Source organism: Dromaius novaehollandiae, chromosome 1, assembly GCF_036370855.1.
Source record: "Dromaius novaehollandiae isolate bDroNov1 chromosome 1, bDroNov1.hap1, whole genome shotgun sequence".
In the NCBI taxonomy this organism is placed as follows: domain Eukaryota; kingdom Metazoa; phylum Chordata; class Aves; order Casuariiformes; family Dromaiidae; genus Dromaius; species Dromaius novaehollandiae.
Genome location: NC_088098.1, coordinates 41,527,628 through 41,544,609, shown reverse-complemented (window position 1 = coordinate 41,544,609; position 16,982 = coordinate 41,527,628). Strand labels below are relative to the sequence as shown.

At 35.6% G+C, this 16,982-nt stretch overlaps 1 protein-coding gene across 12 annotated transcripts in view; it reads left to right on the top strand.

Moving 5' to 3' along the window:
* Positions 1-16,982, top strand: part of PPFIA2 (PTPRF interacting protein alpha 2) — a 351,928-nt gene that overhangs the window by 94,112 nt on the left and 240,834 nt on the right. For 4 of the 12 annotated variants that reach the window (XM_064509672.1, XM_026100362.2, XM_026100360.2 and 1 more), the window contains exon 1: positions 12,054-12,442. The exons of the other annotated variants lie outside the window; for them this stretch is intronic. In XM_064509672.1, the coding sequence (XP_064365742.1) occupies positions 12,362-12,442 (81 nt within the window). In that variant the 5' untranslated portion in view covers positions 12,054-12,361. Of the gene's footprint in view, positions 1-12,053; positions 12,443-16,982 lie in introns of those variants that run through there. 12 annotated transcript variants of the gene reach the window in all.

Sequence of the window (16,982 nt, the reverse complement as noted above, 5' to 3'; positions counted from 1 at the left end):
GTGCATATCTGATCATAAGGCTCTATCCTTCGGTTAAAAATGCAGTACTACACTGTATCCGGTATGCTCTGTCTTAACTGAAGATTTAGAAACAGTTGATAAATACTGACAATTCAAATCCTATCTTTGAATCTTACCCTAAGCACCAGAAAAGTTTCAACAGCAGGACTGGCACTGCATGATGTCTTGTATTATGTTCCATAACTTTAAACCTTCTGAAGAGACATGAAGTGTTTATATACCAGTAAATTAAACAGGGCCAGGAAATGCTCTTGAGCAGTCAGACACAATCATCTGTAATAGTAATCTGTTGGCTCAGACTCTGGCACACTTTTCACATGCTAATTAGCATTTTTCCAGTCAATTCTAAGTATGTTGTGGGAATAGGACTGTTCCAGAGACTATTTCCAAAAAGCAGTTTACGTGCAGCCTGTTTTAGATGCTTCGGCACTTACCAGCCTACTGATGTACTACTCTTCCATGCTGGCTGGCCACAACAGTTGGGGACTTTCCCAAGCACATTTAATATACTCCTATAAATGCAGCCTCCCTTTCCCCTCTACTGATGTCGCAGCCCCTGGCAGCTCTGCTACCTTTTCTGTTAACCTGTCTTGGCTTCTTTTTGCCCATCTCTTTGCTTTCCTATTATTAGTCTTCAGTGACTCAGGTAGCTAGTCCTGAGGTGGACAGTAGCAGGGAAACGCAGTGGCAGTTGGGATGGGGTGCTTAGGAGGGTGATCTTTGCCTGGGGAAACAGGCACATAACGCTGCTGAGAAAGAATCTGTGAAAGGAGATTCGTGAAACAGAGCTGGGCTTGTTAAAAGTTATTGATAACATTAAAAGCTTATTTTTAGTCCTCAGAAAAAGGGATAATTTTCAACCCTGGATCTTGATCTAACATGTTATTTTTAATTGAACTAAAGCATTCAGCATTTCACAACTCACATTTTTTTCTCTAATAACTATTTACTGTTTTATATTTTAGAGGCATTTCTTGCAAAAACTGTATCACAGAAATTTTGAAGAATTTTTCAAGGTTTTCATAAAGCAAAGGAAGAGTTCACTGGTTAATTTAACATGTGAACAGTTCAAAGATACATGAAGCAATAAAATATTTTGTTTAGCTTGCATAGAAACCAAGTTCATCTGTTCAGATATATTATGAGGCAGAGTATGTAATGGAAAATTATGGGGAGATAATCATAAATGACTCATTTGCAATTTTTAAAAAATAAAATCACAAGTTTTATTTAAATTGTTGACTCATCTATGATTTATTTGCCCAACTGTTCTGTCTTTCTTGTCTGTCAAACTACTTCCATGGTCATTGTAGTTTTTTCCAATTAAACACAGAGAACAAATATAGAAAACTGTTCTCCTTTTTAATGAAATTTCTTTCTTGGTCAGTGTCCGAAATCTTGAGTAACAATTTATGTTTGTGTTTGTCTAAATTGGTTCATATGCCACCTGTTTATTCTGAGGTACAAAATGTTGTTCATTCTTAGCAAACCTCAGCTAACTGCAATTTTCGTACCCATTTCCATCCGCCAACCAGGAGGTTTGGTGTCTTGGTAAATGGATGGGAGTAGGAGTAAGATAAAATGTTTCCTTTTGATTTCCATCTGGATGTGCTGAAAAGGAGCAAGACTTACTCTATCATGGTAAGCTGCTGTCAAGAGATTTAGAGATAGATCATGCAAATGATTAGCGGTAAGAATGAGTTTTTAAGTGAGGAGAGGCTGTGAGGATTAGTGCTGTTCAGTTACAGGAGAAATAATCCATGGCATATATATGTAAAATATAAATGCTTTAGAGAAGCTACACCAAACGTATCTATTTATTCTATTAAGAAGCCAGTGGGTGAAGTTGAAAAATGAAGAAATTTGAAACTGATGAAGTAAACCAAATTATATTCTATGTATAATTTTTCTGTGGGTATCTTTCCCATAAGGTTTCCTTATTATAAGTACTATGTTAGATTTGGAAAAGGAAACTTTCATATGGATAATGTGAGTCAAATTTGTGGTTGGCTTGTGCCTTTTTTTTCAAATGAAAAATTTTCCTAATGCAGTTCAATTAGGAAAATTTTCTACTCATGACGAACACTATTCCATTGGGCATAGATGTATATATTTCATGATACGTCTTCATTTCATTATATATCTGGTGCTCTACAATTCTTTAAGGGTTTCCCATGCTACCATATGAACATAATAATTAACATTGCCACTAGTTGGCTCTAATCAGAATTTAAAGCTTAAAGAATATAAATTCTGAAGCAAAAATTCTAAGCTGTATATTGTAAACATATGTTACATCCGTCCTGTCCATGCTGCAAAGAACATGGAATGAGCGCAGATATAGTACTTAGAATTAGGAACAGCCTGGCGTGAGGTAGATACAATATTTTACATTATTTAACCTTGTAGAAATGACTTATCTTGTCACAATATCTCTGTTTATACAATGTCAGTAATTTTTCAGTTAATTTTGCTGTGTTCCATAGTGTTCTGAGTCTTAATTTTAGTCTGGGCTGTTAATTGTGCGTGAGATTGTAACAGCAGACTGTGTCTGCATGCGAGTGTGAATTTGTTGCTGTGGATGTTGCTTTTGACATCACTTTTTATAGGAAAGTACAAAAAGTCATTTTCAGGTTTGTTTGGTTCTGTTTTCCTTACAGAAATAATGTAGGGCATATTTTTGTTTCACATACTTGTAGGAATAGTCATTTTTAGTAGTAAATTTCTCTCAGGTGTACTTAATCAGTTTTTTCTCCTTGATTATAATATTTTCATGTCATATTTTGATGACTTGTTTAACATGCAGTTCAGACTCATAGGGTGGGATTCACTGCACCTATCTTCAGACAGCCACAGTGTAGGCATTTCTGTCTTTACTCCCTCCCCCTCTGTCATGTGATTCATCTCAGACTAAAATAGACACCTAAAATAGGTCAGAAGCAGTGCCCCTTAAAAGTGCCTATATTTATTGATTTTAAAGGGAGCTTGTGGTAACTGACAGAGACATTGCCATCTACATTGCAGATATTGCTTGTGGAGGAAAATAAATCCTACCTTAAGAAGGCAATGGTGATTCCTCCTGGAGAGAAGGAAGTGGGAAAGCTGTCTTACGTACATAGGCAAGGAGCGGTCAGTGGGGGGATGTAGTACTGGCTCAACAGCGGCCACAGATTTCTCAGGTGCTCGCTTGGTATCTCTCCTGAGAGTCTCTGTCAATTCATAAAGCTGTTTCTTTGATCTACCGTCTTTATGGAACCGAACTTCCCCGTTCCTGCCTCTTGTCTTAGTCTTCTCTCGTTTTTAGCATTTTCAGAAGGAGTTGGGTCAGTGCAGAACGCGAGGAAGTAGTCGTCCACCACCATACAGAAGCAACAAGATTTGGTTCAAGGGTGAAAGCAGTATTGTAGCAGTATCACAGTATTTAGTTTTGACTACTATTCTAGGTTTTTGTCAAGTAACTATTTTTCCTGATGGCCTTGGTCTTTGATAGCAACAGTTCTTTCTTTGGGTAATATTGGTACAAGTATTTGTTAAATATCGATCCATATTCTTTCCCACTTTCTAGCTAGAGATATTGGTTAAGCCATAATAATATTAAAAAATATATATTATATATATTACACTGCGTGTAAGTGTGTGGCACTTCTTGGATGCATGGCAAGATAAATTGTGAATAATGCTGCTTAGTCACTCGCCTGATGAATGCTGAAGGGCAAAATTCTTCCCTTTTCGTATCATCCGGACTGAATGTGGAAAGGAAATAAAAATGACTTTTATTTTGCATATGTCCTACAAATGTCCTCTAATTACTTTGTTAACATGATTAATAAAGAACAAAGGTGACTGTTCTGAAGACTAAGTCTCCGAAAGGCTAAAAAATCCTTTTGGGGGTATATTTGCATGCTTATTATGTTTTAAAGTAATTCTGCCCAAAAGTTAGGGAAGAGATTTTTTCTTATAGTTGCCTTTCAGCTCTTCTTTCACAGTTTTCTGAAAAATAGATAGGATAATTGAAAATCAGCATTAAAAAGTGGCAGAGCAATATTCTGTGGTTGCCCAAGTCTGAATTACAAAGGATATAAAAACTTGAAAATGCTTAGTTTCATTTGAATTCACACTTCCTAGCACTAGAAAAGTATCTTTCAACTGTATTTATATACCATAATTTCCTCCCCAGAAAAATGCAATATTTGCTGCTACTTAATAGCTATGTATTTGCTGGATCATTCTATATTTTTATAACAGATTGTAAGCAGAAATGAAAGTCTGCTGAGTCAAGAGCTGGAACAGCCATTTGCCCTCAGGACAGTATGCCTGTGCTTGTCTTATAATCTCATATTTTTTCTGTGTTGAAGGAAAAATGTTTTTAGAAAGTATTAGTACACAAAGACTCTCACTGCACTTTTGAAAGGGAAAATGATATAAATAGGTTAAGGACAAGCATGGAAGAGAGAGGCTTTTTAGAAAGTTCACTCTTTCAGCTTTATTCTGTGGCCACTTATCTTTTTAGGCTGTATAATAATAAAGCAATGTGCACTATAGCAAAGTGAAGTCTTTTTGAGCTAATATGTTTTTACTGATTTGTGATATGTACTTAAAAATATATTGGAAGACTTGATTGCTAGTCTTACTCTAACTGTAAATGTGAATTTTGCATTATCTGTAAAAGACTAGATTTTGTAGATATGCTTGGAACAACAGGTCTGACATTTTCAAATCTGCTCAGTCAGTCTGGGTGTCTGTGAGTTATGTGTTCAGCAGTGAGATCTGATTTTCAAAATGGCATATAACAGCATGAGCAAGGCTGAAGTGACTTACAGTGGCTATTCAAGGGCTGAGCATCCTTGGAAATTAGGTGAATGATGTCTTCAATTAAACACCCGAATTAATTGCTGCTCTCGGAAGTGAGACTGTAAATATTTTTCTCTTTAACAGCTTTTTATCAGATTCCAATAGTTGTAATCAAATTCAGATTTGTTGCTCTAATTAGCTACACAGTTGGCTTCAGGCCAGAAAAGCTACTAAGGTAAATCTACTTTTCAGAATTTTCTTAGAACATTAGTAATATCCTGCTTCTTGCACAATATGAAGGAAAGCATAATTACACTGTTTTATGGTTGCTCTGAAAATTCATGTTTCTCCAGATTATGTTCACTTCCATGGATATATGATCACTGACACTATGGAAAGTCTTGTGAAATTTTAATTGAGTAAGAAAACAAGCAGACTTTCTTTCTCAGGCTTATGGAGAGTCACAATCCTTATTCAAATGAATATTCTCAGATTCTTTAAATGAGACTAATTGGTTGTGAATTTTAGTTTTTGATTCAGTTCCATAAGTTCTTACTCAAAGGACCAGTTTAGCAACTTGCATCACTCACTTATTAAAACAGCAGATATTTTCCAGATGGAGCAGAAATAGAAATAAATGACAAAGACAATTGCCTTTGCACAAGCTTTCCTGACAGCTTTTATCTTGCAGATATAACTCTGCTACTCATTTTCAGTAGTGGTTTACTCTCTGGATAGTTTTTATACTTGTGAAACAGGATACATCTTAGCGTATGTGAAGATGGCAGGATCAGTGCTTTTTTGCAGATGATTTTGTCACAGCCATGTTTTTTTTTTTTTTTTGAGTAAAGTAATACTTCTAGGATGAAGAATGTAAGATTACATTTTAGAGGAAGGAGAGGCAGGATAGAAAGGATATCTATTCATGGTGAGCTGTGCTAAGTCACAGAGCTTTAATGCCTTACCTCAAATTTATACCTTCTTCTATTTTTCCAGCATAGGCTCTCATTCTATTTTTAAACTCATGATAGGCACATAATATAAGACGTTCACTTAAAAGCAAAAAGCCTATCTGATACATAGGCAATGATTATCTTCTCTTATGTTCTTTCACTTTTTCTCTCATCCTTAAGATACTGTGATCCTTTGCAGTAATATACGTGATTTAGATTCTACATTTACTGGTAAGAAATGACTCTTATTTTGCCAAGCACGCTGATACCACCATGTATAATGTTACAATATAAACAACTTACGGGATGTAAATAGTGGAAGTGATAACTAAGTGATATGATGCAGGGTGAAATAACAAGCTGACTGTTTTCATTACTTCTTTGCTACCATCTGGGATGACAGTATTTTGGAGTTTTTTGGTCTTGATTCACCAAGAGTTAATTATAGATTTAACTGGAATTTTATTAAAAATGCTCATAAATGTAACCAGGGGTAGGATTCTACGTTACAAGGTGTCTTTCATCTTAAAGAGCCTCTAGACTTTTTCAGGAAATATCTAATTATGCTACAAAACAGAAATCCTGGCACCAAGAGTGGATGGCAGGGGACACAGGATGCGTACTAAATATAGTGTCTTTCCTCAGCTTAGTATCTGGGCTCTTGGCAGTTGAAGCCCAAGAGTCATGGAGAAAACAAAGCTACATATCTTTTCAAATCAGGTAGGATGCTACTTAGTGAAACAGGGATACATCTCTGCTCATTTTTTGTTGTATTGTTTCATTACGTATTCTCCCAACTTTACCATCCTTTCTTCCTTCCACTCTCACATTCCTCTCAACATCCAGGACATTCTCCTCTGTATCCAAGCATTATGTTTTCATTCAGATCCCTCTTTTTGTTCAGTCAGTGATACACTGTTGTCAGTCCGTACCTTAAAACCAGATAACAACAGTGTTTATATCAGGTTAATTTTGGTTATGTAATAGGTTTCCTTGTAAAATCTTGATTTACAGATGGTCAAGTTCTATTGAGGAAATGCAGATCCAGTGGTGAGGGCTTGCAGTGTTTTAAGAGAAATGGAGTGGGACTTGGGACACTTCATCGCAGCTTTCCTGAACCATGTGGAAAGGGTATGAGATGAAGAACTATTTAATAAACTAATTTCTCCCACTTTTGATGGTCAGACTATTGTAGGCCACTGACTCAGAGAAATCCTAGCTGTGGTCAGCAGTTGCCTGTCCAGTTTGCACAGAGGGAAAGGAAGCCTGGCCTCCGCCCAAGCAAGCACTTTGCAAAACCAAGCAAGTTGTATTTCGGACTTGTTTGCATTGCAGCTGCATTTGATGATTGTCGACTATGGACTGCACACTTGGTAGGTTGTAGAAAATGTACTGTGGATTAGCTCCTTTATTCATAAACTCACTTAGATATTTGAATCCATGATTTTAATTTGATTGACCTTTTATGGCAGAGATCTAACTAGTGTTAGAAAAATGAATTCTGAAGTTTGCCATTTGTAACATAAATGAAATGTTTATGCAAGTTTGAAGTTGATGGATTGAGGAAGGTGCTGACTGCGTGACTTTTCAAAATAATTGCAGTGCTTGGCAAAATGTCCCTGTAAATAGAACAAAGCAATGATACTTCAAAAAGGAATTGCATTCATATTTGCATTTTCCCTGAAAGCTTCAGTCACTGTTCTTGTGCTTGAAAGGGCAGCCACTGTGTAGCATACAAACACCTGTTCTGTGCACGTTCTGTCCTTTATTGTCGCTCACATATTGTGGTGTTTGTACATCTAACAGAAGAGATTTTGCTCTGCAATGTGTCTGTCTTCATAAGATACAGAAATTCTTATATTTGACGTTAAAATAGGGCTCATAAGTGCATAGTGACTTGGTACAAGCACTTCCATGTAAGACACGATTCCCTGTACAAGCATCTGTATTTATATATTCAAGATACAAAGCAACACAGAAGAATGACGGAAAATGTTGATAATCAATTCTAAATTACAGTTGCAGGATGAAAAATGGACTTTACTTATCAGTAAGATAAACTGATCTATTTCTGTAAGTCTTCCATTCTAAAAGGATTTTCTTTTTCTACCAAAGAGGTGAAAGGAATCAAAAACTTCCTTGTACTGTACTTCATTTTCCTTAGTTCTCCTCCGTTCATCTTGTGGGAGCTATACCAGCTGGGAGAGGTTACTTTTCTGAAGCTTGATGTGTATGCTTTTATACAGTCTTTAAAGTATATTCAGTTGTCAGATAATATGTTTTTGTGTTGTCTTTTGATGGAAATATAGAAATACTTTTGGTGTAGAATTTCTTTAAATGAGATAAAAGAAGTTGGAAATTAATTTGGACTTGGGGAACAATTAGATGAGGTGCCCGGCTTTATGAGCATATTTGATGCATTTAATATGCGATTTGAATATCTTTTGTCTGAACTGTGATAAGGATTGACATCTTTTCAGTCACTTATAGATGGAGACCAGAACTCTGAACATTGTTTTCAGTTCAAAGTAATTCAGAGAATGTGACAGTCCATTTATATTAATGTATCATATGACACTCCCTTTTTATTAATGTCTACATTGCTAAGCAGATCTTAAAGAAACATGAATTCAAGTAGGATATTATAGATTTTGGAAACCTTAGTAGGGTTGCTGTGACTCTGTGAAGTAAAAGCGGTGTGGTCTAAGCTAAATGTGAAAGCTCTCTAATGTGCTGAGAATCACCCACTCTCACTGCTCCCGGAGGTTCTTTAACATGGTTTTCTGTGGTAAGGATAAAAATGAGAACAATATGTGATATAAAGCCTGTGTTTCTGGATAATTACTCATCTAATTTAATAAAAACTGGTGATTTATATCTTAACTCAAAACATCTGCTTTTCTATTGCTCTACATGTTCTGAAGAGGAACTATATCACACAAGCCCTAGCATATTAAAAAACTAACTGTGTTTGGCAATTAAGTGCATCTTGTTTCGGTAGTCAGAGATACAAGTTTTTATATTAATGTCCCTGAATTTCCTAAGTACTTCACATAATGATCTGATATATATATGTGTGTGTATGTATAAATAGTAGCTGATATCAAAAAAGTTTGGTAGTTTTAAAAAAAAGTACCACCCTGAAGGGTCTGGAGGTGGGCATCAAATTCAAATGCAAAGTCAATATAGCACACATAATATAGATTCAGAGCTTGGTAACTAATAAATTCAAAAATAATTGGAACTAGAGCCATCTGGGGAAAATTAATTGCCACATCGCATATTTTTTAGGGATACAGGGTTTCTTTTCATATATCTCATCGACATGAGTATGAGACCTGAAAAGTAAGAATGCAAAAGTCGTAAAAGCCCTAACTGCAAGCCTATTAGCTGTTTTCGTACAGGGTATTTTTTCTCCTCCTCTTAAACAACTGGATAATAATGGAAAAATTAAATTATTCATGGGGAGACAAATGTTTGAATTGGGATCACCCACATCCTTTTGTAAGCACTTTTGCCACTGAGCTGTAGTCATGGTGTGCAGGTCTGTTTCTCAGTTTTTCCAGCCAGATCTGTTCTTACAGTTTCTTACAGTGTATTCAGCTTTGTGCTCATTTTGGAGCCAGGTTGCTTGATACTTAGGTCATGGCATTCAGTTACTCATGGCAGACCTGGTTTCAGCCTGTTCTGAGGAGGTAGCTGTATCCTAACCCCGAAATGTGAGCCGCTCGCTTTGTCTGTAGTTGTGAACACCCAGTCTGCTCTGCCTCATCAGTTCTTACTTTCTGAATTTACATAAATTCTGACCCATTCCTATAAGGAGACTGATTTCATTTAATCAGTGGTTTTTTAGAGAAGTACTGTTTTGCACAAATCTTTTCAAGCTGTTTGAATGTTCAACATTGTTTGAATGTTTGAACATTCAAATTATGTTATGATTCTGGGAGGGTCCTGCAAGAATCTATTGTTGGCTTGATTCATGGTGAGCTGAAGGAAAATGTATAGTCATTACTGGTAACCTTTTCACATAACATAAAATATAGTGGAGAGACAAAGCAACAGTAATACTGATATGTCTCTTCCCCCAGTCTGTACGGATTAGCTAGATGTGTTTATTTGAACATTAAATATGACTTCTTCTTAAAGTGCAAATTCCTTCACATAAGAAGGAAAGCCCAAGAGAGAGATAAAAGATAAGAGACAGTATTTTGAAAAACAATAATTAGTAGAAAATAACAGACAGATAGGCCATGTTGGACAATGACCTGAATAGGAACTAGCTAGAAGAACACTTGTAATCTTTGTTGAGTAAATAGGGAAGTAGCAAGCCAAAGTATAGCTATAGTATTATGACTGTAGAATGCTATCACTAGAGTATTTGGTATTGACTGTTTCTTAAAGATGTTGACAAGTTTTTTGAAGACCTAACTAGACCAAGGTATAGCAAATTTCAGTGAACACCAAACTGAGTTTCTGATATCATTGATAGAAATAAGGATAAAGTTTTGGAAGCTGAAGCCAGAGAAGTTCAAACTGATGGGTACAGTTATTTAGTAGTGAGAGTAATTGTCCATTGAATAAATGTGCAAGGAATTTTGCACATCAGCTCTTCAAATCAAAGACTGTAATCAAATTATGGACTTGATGAGAGCAGAAATAGGCACATTTCTATGGTCTTTCAGGACCAATGATCTCAAGTGTCCATGAAAAAAACTGTTTATTCGTTGCACTACAGGGAAATAGCAGATGTTTGGTAGGTGGATTATAAAGTGGAAAATAGCAGCCCAGAATAAAAAGTTCTGTACTTGGATTACCAAAGATCTTGTATCTTTGCTTTGACCAGCTGAGGGACCCCTTTGCTAATACCAGCATCTAGATACTCTGCAAGAGAAACCAAAGAGGGGAGCATAATCTGTAACCTAAAATCTAGTTCTCAAGAAAATATTAGAGGTAATAGGTTTTCTTAGCTTCAGGAAATGTTATAGAAGCAATATCCTAGTAATTATACATATATTTATATATATGTATGTATAATTCTTTTGGAGTGGCTGAAAGAAAATGTTAGAAATGTCTTGGAGCTAAGGGGATTTTTTTCTCTTTAGCTTAGAGAATATGATTATTGTGCTGTACTCCTCGCTAAATGGTCTGTACTGATTGGCATACACATTTAAACAAAAGACATCCCTGTGTCTGTCCCAGTCCCTTTTGCAGTCATTCCACTTTAGAAACTGTCTTATCTTCAGTAGCTAAAAGCAGGAAGATAATGCAGAATAAAAAACAGAGGGAACGTGGCAACTCATCAGGCTTTTAGGTTTTTGACAAGTTTCATTTTCAAAGCAACATTTCTTTAGTGTTTTCTCTGTCTCTCTTTTAAACCTGATGAAAAAAGTACAAGCTGCTTCCTAGAACATTTAAAGTTATTTTCCAGACCTCTTTATGTTTTCTAACCTTTACCGAAACCCTATGTTTCAATCTGTGTAAATGGAACATACATTTTTGTTGCTAGAAGGTATCAAGTTCTTTGAATATTGCATTGTTTAATGTCTTCAGGTAGTTCAAATGATCTGTGTGTGAAGAAAAGATGTAGTGATTGCTTTTTGGATGTTTGATACAGGTGCTCGCAAATATTATCCTTCACCTCACAAAATGAGGGTTTTTTTTAAAGAAATTGTGTACAGCTAGTGAGCTAACCTGTAGGTCTGTAGCTTTAAGAAGCATGATAAGGCTTTGAGTAAGATTTCAGGCTTATACCTAATAGTGTTTGGTAAATCTTTGCTAAAGAGAGAATGAGAAAGGAGACAAGAAAAAAGAATTAGAAAAGAATGAGGAAAGGGAGGGTGGTAATATGTATTATATTTGAGTTGGCTGTAACTCTGTAAACCACCTCAGAAATCCTTATTTTCCCTTATTTTCATAATCTGAAGTAGCACCAAAAAATTAAGAAATGTATTAAAAAATTGACTTTAATTTGGAGAGCAGGACAGTCTGGGTAAGAGAGTCAAAACACAATATCCTCGTGTTATTTAAAGCAAGTTAGCATGTGTTAATACAGCTGTCGGCCACTGAAATGATAAAATTGTCATTGTTATCAAATGTAGCTATAAACTGAATACAAAACATGCTTCAGGTTAGTCAGAAGAGGTCCTCTGTTTTTCACTGTGCGTGCTTGCTTGAAAGGAAGCTGTGTGTTATTGGTTAACTGGGATGCTTAGCATAATCACTTCGCAAGGCTGTGGTGGAGGGAGGTGATTATCACTGAGAACAGATGGGCAGGTCCAAAGCATTGCCAGATTCTGCATGAGCACCCCGTACTGCAGGTTATAGGGCTCTCTTCTTCAGCATGTTTATTTTTTACTCCTTGTGTGTATTTTGAAGGGCTAGCTGAGCTAAAGGTCAGTGACAGAGGACCTTACAGTTTAGCTCCCAAATGTAGGAGTGGGGAGTTCAAAACGCTGTCACTCTGCGTCTGAATGGACGGGGCAGGCTGCATTTTGCACAGTTGCCCCCCTAAACGTACGGAAGGATTTCTCTCTGAGCTTAGCATTCCACGCTGCATCTGTAGCTCTCTGTGGATTGTACTGTGCGTGTGACCAGCAATGATATTCTCGGATATGAACACTGTCTCTGCCTCTCCTAAAGTGCATCCTCCCAATGGAACCCGGTTTTATACTTTTCAGGTAAGTGAACTTTAATACAGCTGAAGGGATTTTTCTTGGTACTCAAAATATAGATAAACTTTGAGTAAGAGTAGCTAACAGGTTAGGAAGCTTATATGTTAATTGGTTTTTATCGGAGAAAATATGCTAGAAATCAAGGAGAAAATATGTAAGAAATCAATATTATCACAGTAACTAAGCTGCTTAAAACCAGCATGAAAATTGTTCATAAATGAATATAAAATTGCATTGACAAAGATATTACTGTTGATTCTCTTTCCCAATAATATTATCATGGAGTTTCATTAGATCTATAGTTTTTAGCTGGACCCACTCTGAGTCTTCCTATTTAGTTTGGATAAGCACTGTCTTGGCATTATCAGAAATTACAGGTTTATATGATATAAAAAATATTTTTGAAACTTTTTATGTTGTACCTGTCTGGATTTTTTCTATTAATCCTGAATACAGTTTCACTCTAGCAGGTACTTAATTTGGTTAATTAGATAGTAATCATTTATGTGCAATTGATAGAATAGCAGAATCTATTGTTGGGATTATTAACGTTTTTAAGCCAAGTTTCACCTCATTCAAGTAAATAATTTCGTGTGCTTAGCTAAAGGTAAAAATTTATTAGAGGACTAAATCTAATGTGCAAAACCATTACAATTATAACCATTTTTCAGGAGTATTTAATTAAATGAAATCTTCAGTGCCTTGGCTCTGGAAAAATATGTTATTCCACATTAAGACTTAACATAAAAAAACCCAGCCACCTCTTCCCCCGCTCACTAACTCCCCCCCACCCCGCTGCCCCTACAGTTGCTCCTTACACTCTGGCCCCACATGGGCATTCAAACACTCCACTCCTGAAAGTGGCAATAACTCTTTCAGCTCAGCCTCTTACACAGTTAGGATTTAAATAATCTTCCCATTCCTGACTGTATTTATCATTTTTGTCTTTTTGGTTACTGTATGCTATTGTAGAATGAAATCTTTAATAAATTCTGTGTATGTTTCCAGAACAAATAATAGCAGGGAAATTAAAGTTGACCGTAAATTACATGGCAAACTTCTTCCACAAAATACAGGTATCTCATTCAATAGGACCAATGAATGCAATTCATTTTTGTCTTCTTTTAATCTATTGTTTTTAATTTTGCTGTCTTGCCCTTCTTACAGTGATGTCAAATGGTAGTTGAGGGCTGTGGAGAAAGAGTGGCATCCTCCTAACAGTGATGATCTGCTGATCCTGGCAGTGATTCAGAGACATGAGTGCCCCAGGCCTGTTCCTCTACAGCATGACTCCTTTTTTCACACACTGACATCTAAATATTCTGTACAGCCTACTGTAGCTGTGCTCTTAAACACAGTTCTTTACGTCAGGTATACTTCCTGAGTGTATTAAGTTTAAAAAGTCAGTAAAATTAGGATGTTTGGGTGTGATACCAGATTGACTATTTTATTATGTGATACTTTATGCAAGTAACCACCAAGAGTGAAATATATCATCCTTTACAGTTTATATTGTTGTTAAAAGTAATCTCTGTGTTTATTGTAGACATTATCCCACCTGCCAAAAATCATCTTCTAAAAATACTTCTTCCACAGATTTTTAAGCTGAGAGGACATAATCAAAAGGGAAATACATCCTAATTTCTGTTTGCATTCTGGATGCTTAATTGAGCAATATAGAGTTGAACAACCTTGGAAAAGTAAAGTTGCTATTTAAGGACATTCTGTGTTTGTGTACCAGAACAGCTTGGTGTTATTAGTGCTAAAACTATCTCTTAAAGATTTCAAAAAATCAATCAGAGAAAGCTTATATTTTCCTGTGATGCCCTTTTATTTCTTTTTATTCTTTTTCCTATGTATTAGTTTACATCTGTGCAGTGCAAAGAAAAACATGTAAAGCAACTTTTCAGTTTTGGCCTTGGTCTCTTATGTGCTTCCTTACTTTCTAGCTTTTGACTCCTCCTCCTGTAGTATCTTCTCCTCCCTTCTTGACTTACTTCAGTCTTTGTTTACAAATTTAATAATTGCTGAGAAAGGTTTCATATGACTCATTAATTGTTTTGATGTGTTTTAAATCTACTTTCACCTTTTTCTTTTTTACCTACTTATTGTACTGTTTCTGTATGTTAAATTATAATTGCTTTGAGACAGACAATCTCCTTCATTTAAATAGTTTGCAAAGTTTTGGAACAGTTTAATCACCCTTAATTTGACATGTATATGATACTTAATCTAAGTATGTGAAAATCTTAGTGAATCCATTGTCCAACATGTTTAAAATTATACCCATACAAAAAATTACGAGATGAGATCCTGAACTCTGACTGATGGAGGATAACAATTAAACTGCTGAATTAAATGTTCATTGATTCAAAACCACAACATATTAATTCTCTGGGCAACAAAAGCCGTGCAGAAAGAAAGGTAAAGCATATGCACAAGCTGTATGTCTATTATTGGTATTTTACTGATGTTCTTAAGAAATAAGGCTTAAAGACTCTACAGGCCAAGGAGTCAGCATGGCCATACAGGAATGCATCCAGCAGACAGCACTTGGGTTGGGGAGAATCCTACTCAGTGGATATCTGTGTAGAAGTTTTTGCAGAAAGCATTTATTAAGCTCTGAATTAAATACTATCAAGGGAATGCTTTACAGTCAACTTTGATTTGTTTCATAAATGAGCATAAATTAGAACATTAGAACTCTTCCATAAATTTGCAAGTTCAGAGCGTTTTTTGCCTGATGTGCTTTATTTTTAGCAGATTAAATTAACCAGAATTTTCTCACCAACTAATTGCTACATTTAAAATGGCATTTTCACCTGGAACATGATATGGGATGAATAAATGGTTATTTTGCTTCCCTTTCCTTCCCAGTTTGTTGTGGTTTATTATCAAAGCATTTATTTGATCTCCTGGACACCTAGTGTTCAGGAGAAGTATTGAATTTGAAAATTACATAGATACCTGCAACTCTCTAGAGACGATGAAGTTGCTAGTATCTTTATTCTGCTCAGGAAATCTGTCCTGAAATTCTATAAATGTTAAAAGCCTGATTTAGGTTAGTATATGTGTATATAGTACGTTATAATTAAAACAAGCTCAAGCTTTGATCCCTAGAATATGCTTGAACAAAGCAATTAAAATAGAAAACTATCTGAGAGGAGGTTATATGAAGAAGTTATATACTGTAGGAAGGAAGAACTTGCAGCACTTTAATGAACAAAGTTGAGTTATATAAGATCCCAGGCAAAGCCAAAAGTTAGTGCTCTGTGTATCAATATCTCTTTGTTTCATCCCAATTTGCTTGTACTTTTCACTCAATCTTAGCAGACTTCTGTGTAACTATACAAAAAAAGCAGTGGTTTTCTTTCTGCTTGTCTTTAGACTTAATAAAAAGTTAGTATTTTTACTATTTTATGTGAATACAGTAGTTTGCCAGCAGTCCCTCAGTGAGCATGCGTCTTTCATCAAAGTTGTAAACACTGAAGTCCAAATATAGTAACATTTCCTTGCTCTTTGGTTGGTCTTGTATTTTACTGTATTCAGTGATTATTTGCATAAAATAATGATGCAGGTGGAGCAGTGTGGCTTAGCAAGGAGATACTTTTAGCTATGTTGTTGGTTATGAAATGGGAAACAATAATGCACTGAAAAAATAATTCTCAAGTTTTTATATTTTATGCAAACTGAGGGTGCTTGGTTCTTTTATGAAGGCATAGCACAAAGGAACTTTAAAATTTCAAGTTTCTCGTAAAAGCAATTTAAGTTGGTTTTGATGTTTGTCAGGCAACAAATTTTATTTTATTAAATTGGTTGTCTATGCTAATACATGTAAACACCAATTTGCACAACTTTTAAACATTCAAATTATCATCTTATTGTACGTGATGTTTATTGCAACAGAATTTGAAAGGCAGTTAAAAGTGTTCTTCCTTTGCAGTGTCTTTGCAAGAGAGGAAAAGCTAAACTAAAGCATTTCTATGAACAGTATTTTTAACTCTTGTGATTTTCAGTTATAAAGGTAAGCACACATATAATAGCACAGACCTAAATGGTGGTTGAAAGGAGTTGTAAGCCTGCACTGACGAGAGAGACAAACACTCTCAGATTCCTGCAGTGCATGGATCAGCCGAGATCTTTAGCTTTCAAGCCAGCAGCATGTCGTAATTGTTTCCATAGAAGTTAAACACAAACTTTTAAACATTTTGAAGCAATTCCAGCCCATTTTATATTTATATAACATGTATGGCAATGAGCTTTTAAGACAACCGGACTATACACTTTTTCACTAACAAACAGTGAAAAGACAGCCTGGTGCTTCCTAAATCTTTGGGAGGTTAAAACATTTTTTTATGTTAATTGATGAGCAGAAGGTCTATGCGAAATAAAATGACTTTCTTACAGGAACCACAAAGAAATCCTAACATATTTGTATGATATGAAAATACAAATACACTATGAACTACTGTAAAAATGCATTGCTGATGAAAAAGGTTTGAGTGAATTCAAACTGGGAAACATTTCTACATGTAAAATGTATATA